This window comes from Danio rerio, chromosome 9, assembly GCF_052040795.2.
Source record: "Danio rerio strain M-AB ecotype USA chromosome 9, GRCz13ab, whole genome shotgun sequence".
NCBI classification, from domain to species: Eukaryota; Metazoa; Chordata; class Actinopteri; order Cypriniformes; family Danionidae; genus Danio; species Danio rerio.
Window position 1 is genome coordinate 35,475,390 of NC_141029.1, and position 11,406 is coordinate 35,486,795.

Below are 11,406 nucleotides of genomic sequence, written 5' to 3' on the forward strand. Positions count from 1 at the left end.
TTTGGTACAAACTGAATGAAAAAACCTCAAATAAAATACACAGCTGACCACATCCACCACAACACAGATTGCAAAAACACAACTCAATGCAGCACAAAGCCGGAGGAAGTCACAACACTGTCAAACTTAATCACTCTCCACCTTTCGCTCAAAGCGAGATGCTCAAGCAAGGCGGTCTGTTGATCTTGCCCCCTCATCTGGGTCAGTGTGTCAGTCAGCCTTGAATCAAAGTCAGTGACACACACTCTTATTGACCTCATTACCAACCTCTCCTACGCTCATCAAGAGAGAAAAAACACTATTAAAAGACATCACAGTTAACATGCTGTTAATGGGCATGTTAACACATGTTTTGAGGGGTTGAGACAAAGTGTAGGGAGAGCTTGCCTTTAAAACAGCATTTTTTTTTTCTGCAGGTGGGGATAAATGAAGGTCAATCACTGCTGGTTCATGGTGCTTTCACAACAGGATCTAGATTCTGGGGGGTTTTATGAGGTCAAAGGAAGGTTTGATTTGTGCTTGGTGGGAACTAACCTGCAGGAAACCATGACAAGAGTTATCTATGGCTCACTGCGGACAAAAAAAAGAGCTGTAAGAACAGGCTTCTGGGGGACAAATATATTATGTCCGATTTCTCTGGATGTATGGCAGAGGCATAAACAATGTGATGGTGATAACATTTCTGTCAATAATGATAATAAGCACTGAACATTTTTAACTCTATGTGGTTTAATCTAACAACCTATAAAACAGCTAAATTAAACCGCTTTTTTAATGAGCTTTTAAGCATTTTGCTTTGGACAAATTACCATTAAATGCACGGTGAAACTAAAAGATCTTTGTGAAAAACCATCATATATAAGTCCAGTTTTAATTGGAGAAACGATGACAAAATATATATTTATATTGTTATGTTTACTAAAATCTAACCCTTAACTATAGGTTGGGCGATGTTGACCAATTTGGCATTGTACGATGTCTAATGTAAAATACTGTGATGGATGATGGCATCGTCGTTGTAGGCGGTGGTGAATTATTTATTTATGAATAATTAATTAATTCATAATAAATTAATTGTTTGTAGCCTACCGTTTTAACTACCTGACCCGCATGGTCTTTGTTTTACCTGTAACTAAATCATAAATAAATAAAGATAAGTTACACACAAATTACCACCTGTCAATCACTTTTTCCACAGGACTCTGGCATGAATAGGCAGAGTGATCAGTGTCATTATAATGGAGTCGTCAAACTCCATTATAATGACCAAAAAAAGGTGTACAACCAACAGGAACCAACCAACAGTATCTGAGGTTTACGTTAAAATGACTAAGTACAAGCATGAAAGCTAAAGATTAAACCAGCTTACTGATGCTGTGACACGTTACCTGAGAGAATAGAGTCGTTAGATAAAGAAAAGATTAATTAAATATCGCGTTTAACAACTAAAGTGAGACGCAATCCAGCGGTTCATCCTAGATAAACTATCACCAGTTGCCGTCACCGTAACACCAGTTACCACTATTTGACTTGCTCCAATTAAGTAACAATATTCTGCCTTTGATTTACTGTCATACTATGAAAAATAGGCTAAAACTCTGCTAAATATAAAGCACTGCAAACAAGCAAAAACTAATATAAACTGCAAGCAAACATTATGTTAAATAATTTCAGTTTTTTTCTTCATAATTTGTATTTTCAGTTTGTGCAGTCGGATGCTATTAGTTCACTGCAATTATTAGTTGCACTGGAATGTCGCGTTAGCATTGTAGCATGATCACATAAAATTATTACAGTTCGCAGCTAAAACATTTCCCACCTTTTCTTTTAACCCAATACAATTCACTGCAATTATTGTTGACTTATGTTTATTACATAAGATAATTGATTATAATTTCAACCTGCTGCTGATTTTCATATTGGTCCAGTCGTTCTTTAGGCTAGGCTGGGTTTTTTTTGTGAATGAATATTCATTTTCTTTTTGGCTTAGTCCCTTTATTAATCTGGGGTCGCCACAGCGGAATGAACCACCAACTTATCCAGCATATGTTTTATGCAGCGGATGCCCTTCCAGCTGCAACACATCACTGGGAAACATCCATACACACTCATTTACTACAGAAAATTTAGCCAATCTAATTTACCTGTACCACGTCTTTGGACTGTGGGGGAAACTGGAGCACCTGGAAGAAACCCACACGAACGCAGGGAGAACATGCAAACTTCACATAGAAACACAAACTGACCCAGCCAAAGCTCGAACCAGCGACTTTCTAGCTGTAAGAAACAGAACTAGCTACTGCGCCACCGTGTCACCCGTGTGAATGAAGAATTTTTTTTTATTTATTGTGAGAGTCGATTCATTGAACTATTCATAAATACAACCATTGCTTTGTTACTGAATAAATAAAATAAAAGAAAACTGTTTCATGGGGCCGTAAAAATTAAGTTAGCTTACACTCTGGAGGTTAAAACGAGCAAACTATTTTAGATTCTTAATGTCTAACAAACATGTGGAGAGCATTTGCATCCCCATTAATGATACACAAACATTATGTTGTAAAATATAAATACATCTATGAAAAATAACATTGACATATTATATTATATAATATTTGGTCACATCACCCAGCTGTACCAGAATGTATAAACACTTTACCAGGATCTGTCACACTTCAGTCACACATTGAATTGAAATCTTCCAACACTTGAAATGTGTTGTGCTAGTCTGCACTGTTAGGTCTAACAGAGCTAAATCTGCTGTGCAGCACATTGTGGCCTAAAACTCTTGTTCAGGCTGCTTGCTGACGGTTTCATGCATCAGCAAATCTCAATCAGACTGCTAGGTCACTCTGGCACCATTCTGAGACTACTAAAGCATTAGTGCCTAAACGATAGCATAACTCTTGACTTAAAGCCCACCACTTGGAGTAGTACACTACTGTATTTGACCAGTAACTGTATAAACAAAGACAAATTCAGCCACTAAATCCAGCTCTGTGCATTCCAGCGCCTGTGAGGTGGATGAACAGTTTGCAAAGCCATCTGCCATGGCTGTATGAAACAATAGACAGATTTCCAGTTTTTATTCTCCAAAAACATCTGTCCTAAACACAAGAAAGCAAAAAAAATACACATAAACATGCCAGTTCTGCGTTAAAAAAGTAACATATAATAGGAACTTGGAGGGTAGCAAACAGACTGAGAGGCCAGACACAATATAACCGTGAAATATGGCACCGCAGACTGCCTTGGTCATCTATCCTGACCAATTGTCCTGCGCTATATTAGCAATCTGTGCTGTTTAAACTAACAGACATAAACAGCTCACACACGCGCACATCCACCCACTCCCCCACATCATCTCTATTGAGCTCACAGAAGTTGGCCTAGGGAGAGAAGTGGTGTCAGTGGGAGTGTATCTGCTTAATGGACAGCATCCTCTTTTCTTTTTACCTCCAAACACCAGCATGAAGCCTCAGGGTGGGCACGAAACAAGAAAGCGGATCACTCACACAGCGACAAGCCACACAAACAGACAAATAGGTTTATGTGTGTGTGCGCAACAGTATGTGCATCATTTTGTAATAAAATAAGCCAGTCCACCATGGAAGAAAATAAAGGCCCTGTAAACAAAACTTACAGTACTGTATAGGACTGCATGCTATTGGAAAAAACTGACATATTATTTTTCTGCGATACATACTGCGATATTGTAAATAATGTTACCGAATAAAATTAATAGCTCTATTTAGAAAGAATTTACACAATTTTACATTTGATTATTATGATTTAGTACAGTGCATCTGCATTAAATATAATAAACCAATCAAAAGTATTTTACAGCAGAGCAAAGATATATTGTAGGTGGAATAAAACAACTCTTTTTTTTTTTTTTTTTCCTGGGAGTCTATAGCAGTATTAAAGGTACACAAATTGAGTAATTATATTTAAAATAATAGTGTAGTTTTCATTGCGTGTAATTATACTTGCATACAATCAATCTTTGTTAAAAACATTATAATCTCTTGTGCATGAATGTTTTAAACGCTTACACAACCACAGGCTTTAATAACACAAACACAATCAGCTGTGGTTCCTGGTCAACATTGCGATTTCGATGTTGAAACAATACATTGTGCAGCCCTAGTACAGTAGGTCAAAACTATTCACAGACGTATGACTATCTAGTAAACTCATTAAGAATTTCAAGTTTTTTTTCCCCGAACTCCTTTGAAGGAGGCCTTTGAAATACATTACACTTTTTTATCATCTTTCCTTTTATTTCTGATAATAAAATAATTGTATTATATTATTTTATCATCACTTTTACTGTACAGTGGTCCCTCGTTAATTGAGGGGTTACGTTCTAAAAATAGCCTGCTACCGTGCCTTTGACAGTGCAGTTGTCAACAATATGGGGTTTGTTGGCGAGAAAACTTGTGAACATACAGTACAGCACTTCAGTCACATTGCTAGCCTTTGAAGGTTTATGTAACTTTGGAAAGCTAAACGTGTTCTGTACTGTACAGGAAACACAGCATGGAGAAGATTGATTGACAATGGTCTACAGCCAATCAGGACGCAGAACACAATACGCTTAAAAAAACCAAAAAAACCCAGCATGTTTAATTGCAAACTGCAAATCTGCGAATCTGCAAAACTGCGGAAGGAGAATCACATTATAGCAAGGGACTACTGTACAACAAAAACATTCTTCAAGTAGATTCCACAGGTTGTTGTGAAGACACTGGGAGTTTCTGTAGTTTTCTCACATAAAACAGAAAATGCTTGTGAGTGAATCTCTCGGCAGGTCTGAAGATGAGGCTGATGTTTTCATTCACTCAAAGTGATACGGCAGATGCTAAAAAAAAACAACAACACAGGCATCACATGCTTGAGTATGAGATATAACTGCACAATTACTGCACACAAAACATGCAGACTTCATTATTTCAAAATGTTTTTTACTAGATTAATATTTACAGATGGAGCGGCGCTGTGGAGCAGTGGGTACGACGATCGCCTCACAGCAGGAAGGTCGCTGGTTCGAGCCACGGCTGGGTCAGTTGGCATTTCTATGTAGAGTTTGCATGCGCTCCCCATGTTCGCATAGGTTTCCTCCAGGTGCTCCGGTTTCCTCCACAGTCCAAAGACATGCGGTACAGGTGAATTGGGTAAGCTAAATTGTCTGTAGTGTATGAGTATGAATGAGAGTGGGTGTTTCCCAGTGATTTGTTGCAGCTGGAAGGCCATCCGCTGTGTAAAACATATGCTGGATAAACTGGTGGTTCGCTGTGGCGACCCCAGGTTAATAAAGGGACTAAGCCGAAAAGAAAATGAATGAATATTTACAGACACTACAGTCCACATTGCAATAACATTTCTGATTTATGCATTCAATATATCCTAAATTCCATAACATTCTGCATTAAACTGCTAATTCTGTTTTTATTCCAGGATTTCACAAATCCATCCTGTGTTGTACAAATCATAGGGTTACTACATAAATCATTGTACGACAAAGATCTAATGGAAACGGCATCAACAGGGTTTTCCAGTTTTTCCATTGCTTTATTTTTGTTGGCTAAATTTTCACCCATACATTTAAACATGCCTAAACATAGCTGTTTAAGAAAATCCGCCATCGTATGCATCCTAACTATATGTTGTTTTGTTATTATGAGACAGTTACACGCACAGAACTGCTTTTAATTACAAACTCTGAAATCCCAGAGTACCATGTTGAGAGCTCTAATTACATGGCATTTCAAATTTACATGCACCACACTGAAACTCAAGCAAGCAATTGCACATCAATAACAGCTGGAGATAACCTGCTTACATAATACAAATACACCAGATTGTCTCATAACAATAACAGTAAAAACAATATGTGAATGTTCCATTCAGTAGGACTACAATCTAAAAATGGTACTTCGTTTCAGTTTAATAGGAAAAGCTCTAGACCTGCTGATACATGCAAGGCTGTGCCCTTCATCAGAGCAAATAGTCACCAAACTCGTAGTGTGGCTCGACAAACCATTAAATCAGAAACATCTTTAATCTTTATTGTTTTAGATCTTTATAACTTAATTCCCTAAAAGGTTCAACGCTTATTACTTTAAGCCAGTCTACAACTTTACTACTGTTGCAAGAATGTGACGCTTCAATGTAGTCTAATATTTATATTTTATTATAAAATGTACAAAAACACAAAGTTTTAAGATATTACATTCAGAGCTGCACAATATATCATTTCAGCATCAATAGCGCAATGTGTGTCCCCAATAGTCACATCGCAGGATCTGCAATGTTAATTTGCATATTATAGTTGATCAACCATTGAAAATGCATGAGATTTGAGGAGTCATTTCAATTAATAAGCATAATGGATTGTGACTATCATTAACATTTGTAACTTTACTGAAGATAAATTTTACTGATTTATAAATATAATAAAGACTATACAGTAATATTTGACATTATATTATTAAATGTCTGTATCTGAATACTGTTTGACACTCCGGAAAACCATAAATAACTGTTTATTTAAATTTTTTCTTTACTCTATTGTAATTATTCTTGCAATTTAATACATGATTCACAGGCATCCAAAATCAACCAATCAATAATTCATTTATTTTATTTTGTTTACACAAATAGAGCTATTCAAGCCATCTCGTGAAACTGTATTCATATCGCAGCAAAACAAAATATCGAAATGACAGATTTGTTCAATATCATGCTGCCCTAATTACATTACACTATTTTATATTATATTACACTCTGGCTTTCAAGGCTACAGTGTGAATGTGAAAAAAATCCAAATAAAAGCAAAGTTTTAACTGTCAAATATCACATTTCACAGCAATAATGAAAAACAAATTCTCATATTTAAGTCTGCATCTATAAAAATATGTAAAAAGTAAAGAAAATGAGAAAATGGCGCTATGGTGGTGCAGTAGGTAGCACAACAGCCACACAGCAAGAAGATTGCTGGTTTGACCCCCGGCTCGATCAGTTGGCATACCTGTGTGGAGTTTGCATGTTCTCCCTGTATGTGTGAAAGTGTGTATAGGTGTTTCCCAGTGTTGGGTTGCAGCTAAAAGGGCATGGGCATCCGCTGTGTGAAACACATGCTGGATAAGTTCATTTCTCTGTGGCGACCCCAGAATAATGAAGGTACTAAGCCGAAAAGAAAATAAATGAAAAAAATAGGTACTCTCTTCATCAATCTAGCACAATTTTCAGTAAACTGTGAGAACCCCTTCGCAAACATGTCCAAACTTTTCAGCTTAACCCTGCCCCTTCTGATTGAGTCCCCACCCCCAACTCCCAGCTTGGTACTGGATACTAGTTGTGGTCAGCAAATTGTAGACCTGTATTTTCTGTATGTAAGATTGAACTAGTGTTTTTTTTTTTATTATTCATTTATTTATTTTGTTAAAAATATTCTTCAGTGTATTTGCTTATTGTTAAATGTTTATGTTGTCATTTTTGTATATTTTTGTAATGCGTTTTACAACATAAATACAACATTAAAAAAGTAAATAAAATACACAAATTATTAAATAGCAATTACATTGAATATTATAAACACACATACACATACATAATACTAATAATGCATTGCATTTAAGGCATTTATTATGTTATACTCACATCAAACAACTATTTATAATACTAAGGTAAAGTTTGCTTTATATTCCAAATATTTACATATTCAGACTTTGTCCTTAATAATATAATTTCAGAAAAATATTAGCAAATTCTGAATAGTGAAATCATATTAGCAGCCAATGACTGAAGTACAACATTGTTCAGTCAATTAAACAGTGCTGATGTTGTTGTGTGGTGATACTTAAATGCGATTTCAGAGCAAATATTCAAAGTAGCGTGGTAAACAATACAATGACCATTAAAATAAACAGATATGTGAATATGAAACCCACTTTACCTCAATATTATAATGGCTAGAACTCTCAGCACACGTAAAGTACAGGTATAGTGGTCAATACCAGTAACAACTACAAACGAACAAGACTGCAAGCACAAACCTGACATTTCTAGATAACACATGAAAGCCAGGTGACACGAAATTGGTTTATCCACCAAAACACAATCATTTGCAGAAACATCAACGCTGACAGCAGTAGAGGAAGCTATGCAAAAACAATAGTAGTGGATGGCATCTAACGTTACCTGCACGAACGCTCAAAGTACACTTCTCTCATCTCTCACACTCGCCACTCCCATTCCTCATTGCTCCAGCCTCAGACAACATGCAGTTTGTAAAGAGTTACGACTGAATCTAACTATCATGTGTTCAACAGCACAGCACTGCAGCACAACAGTCTGAATTTCACGCAATGACAACACTCGTCTGGCAGACAAACACACACACACAACGCAAAAGGCGCAGCTCGAGTCACAGATGGACATTCACCCGTGTGTCATTATCAAAGTGAGACTTACTTGCCAATGACCTCACACAGCTCGTAAACATCTTCAAAGAGCACGTCGTCGTCGGCCATGGTCCAACAAGAGCGGGGAATTTACACTCCCCCTCCAAAATCCGTCCAAATGGTAAATATCAGAGGATTACCGAGCAGACACTTCAGAGTACCTGGAATGAGCGCCGCGAAAGAAACGCTGACAGCCGATTGTATCGCTCTCCAAATTCCGATGAACGGCGAATGGTTGATTCCTGTCGGTTTTGGGTGGGAAAAATTATCCTTTGGTGGTTTGGTGGAAGCGAGCGGACAGTAGTGAGCGCTCGGTCCGTTTGACTCACCCTGCCCCACCTTCTCCTCCCTCTCTCTCGGCCCCCTTAATCCCGCCACTCGAGGCTGAGGTAATTCAAACGTTAAAAACAACTCCACGATAATCGCTGCCGAAGTCACGGAACCAAGTGGGTTAAGTCGTTTAGACGCTAAACTAACTAACTCGAGCCGGGGGAGAAGACGTGCACGCGGTTTGTTTGTGTGTTCAAACGCAAGCTGTTGTTAAAGTGCGCAGTTCAGTTGATTCCACTCATTCTAGCCACGCGCGGCTTCGGCTTTTCCCTGTGCGCGCTCACGCTGACTGTCCCTGCTCGCCGCCGTTGCTCTAGTTCCCCCTCATAACTCCAGCGCTGCTGCTCCCAGCTTCCAGAAAACCCAAACTCCTCCCACTCGCGCTTATGAAACTGGATTGCCTTACGCCATAATGGCTCCGACAGGACTTTCGTATTCCGGAATTCCCGCATAGACTGGCACGTGCGGTTGAGCCAAAATGACGACCAGGCGTCTCAGAGTTTGTTGGCTGAAGCGACAGTTTACCTAGATAAAAAGCGTATTGAACTGCGCTTGAAAATCTTTAGTTGACTTACTAGCTTGACTATATGTTTTTGTAGACATGTGTTTATGTAATAATAATAAAAAAATATTTGAAAAGTGGTTTGGGGAATAAAACATTATTGCACATAATTATTGGCAATACATACACATACTGTATAATAAAGCAGACAACATCATAGGTGAACATTCATTTCCACAATAATACGCCATAATATGATGTATTTAATATGAGTCTATACGAGATATCTTTAAGAGTAGCTATAATAAATATACACTAACAGGCCACTTTATTAGGTATACCTTACTAGTACCATGTTGGAGCCGCTTTTGCCTTCAGAATTGCCTTAATCCATTGTGGCATCGACTCAACAAGGTACTGGAAATATTCTTCAGAGATTTAGCTCAATATTGACATGATATCATCACGTAGTTGCTGCAGATTTGTTAGTTGCACATCTATGATGTGAATCTCCCGTTCCACCACATCCCCAAGGTGCTCTATTGGATTGAGTTCTGGTGACTGTGGAAATCACTTGAGAACAGTGAACTCATTGTCATGTTCAAAAAACCAGTTTGAGTGATTTACGCTTTATGACATGCCGTGCTATCCTGCTAGTAATAGCCATCAGAAGATGGGTACACTGTGGTCATGAAGGGATGGACATGGTCAGCAACAATAATCGGGTAGGCTGTGGCGTTGACACAATGCTCAATTGGTACTAATGGGCACAAAGTGTGCCAAGAAAATATCCCCCACACCATTACACCACAACCACCAGCCTGAACCGTTGCAGCAGAAATCGAGACTCATCAGACCAGGCAACGCTTTTCCAATCTTCTATTGTCCAATTTCAGTGAGCCTGTGTGAATTGTAGCCTCAGTTTCCTGTTCTTAGTTGATAGGAGTGGTACTCAGTGTGGTTTTCTGCTGCTGTAACCCATCCGCCTCAACGTTATATGTGTTGTGCTTTCAGAGGTAGTTTTCTGCATACTTCGGTTGTATCGAATTCGGTCATTCTCCTCAGACCAGCCCGTCTCGCACCAACAAATATGTCACGTTCAAAGTCACATAAATCGCCTTTCTTCCCAATTCTGATGCTCGGTTTAAACTGCAGCAGATCGTCTTGACCATGTCTACACGCCTAAATACATTGAGTTGCTGCCATGTGATTGGCTGATTAGAAATTTGCATTAACAAGCAGTTAAACAGGTGTACCTAATAAAGTGGCCAGTGAGTGTATGTTGCCACATGAAAATGAACCATACCTGCAAATTAAATAGACATTTTAAACAACATGGTAACCAAAATGATTTTACTATACACTAAACCTAGTTTAAACTCTCATATAAATGTTCAAAAACTGCAACTGAGTTACTTTTCAAAATGTATGCACTAATTTACAAACACTGTTTAGATCCTTTCGGTAGAAACATGTACCTTTTGAAAAGGAACCGTCCATAGACAGCTTTTTTTAACCTTTATTCTGGGGAGTGCATAGTATTTTGTAGAAATGAATCATAGATGTTAAAATATTTCCACAGAGATGAAAAATAAAGTGATTTAATAGATATATATGTCTCTCCATAGATCCATATTAAACACAGTAAATAAGAGTTTTAGTATTGCGGGTCATCGTTGAATGTCGAATAAATGTTTAAAGCCCCTGCATGTTTTTACATCTTACCACACATTCAAGCATGCAGTAATCGATGGATCTAAATTAAAAATCGTACTGCAACTACACAATCTCAATATAATCTTGTATTTGGATTCCTTGGCCTTATCTTTTCTTTGTTGTTAAGATCAGCTGCAGTCAGAAAACTCTTGCTCTTTCATTAATTGAAACTGGTTCACTCTTGACAAACGCAGTCTTGCTGAAAGATGCATGCTGCTGCTTTTAACAAAATACTTTATTCATGCATTATTCATATTACAAGAAATCCATCTAAGATTAAACAAAATGACTTGATTGTGCTATTAGTCTTTAACTCTAGATAGTCCACTAATTCATTTTTCTTAATGGAAGCAACAGCAAATTATATTTTCTTAGTGTCAAATTGGCATT

At 37.7% G+C, this 11,406-nt stretch overlaps 1 protein-coding gene across 50 annotated transcripts in view; it reads right to left on the bottom strand.

Annotated features, from left to right (window-relative positions):
* Positions 1–9,099, bottom strand: part of caska (calcium/calmodulin-dependent serine protein kinase a) — a 243,950-nt gene extending 234,851 nt beyond the window's left edge. For 49 of the 50 annotated variants that reach the window (XM_087265936.1, XM_087265930.1, XM_087265928.1 and 46 more), the window contains exon 1: positions 8,479–9,099. In XM_087265936.1, the coding sequence (XP_087122062.1) occupies positions 8,479–8,537 (59 nt within the window). In that variant the 5' untranslated portion in view covers positions 8,538–9,099. The remainder of the gene's footprint in view (positions 1–8,478) is intronic. The other variant, NM_001423569.1, reaches the window with a different exon arrangement.
* Between the last annotated feature and the right edge of the window lie 2,307 nt (positions 9,100–11,406).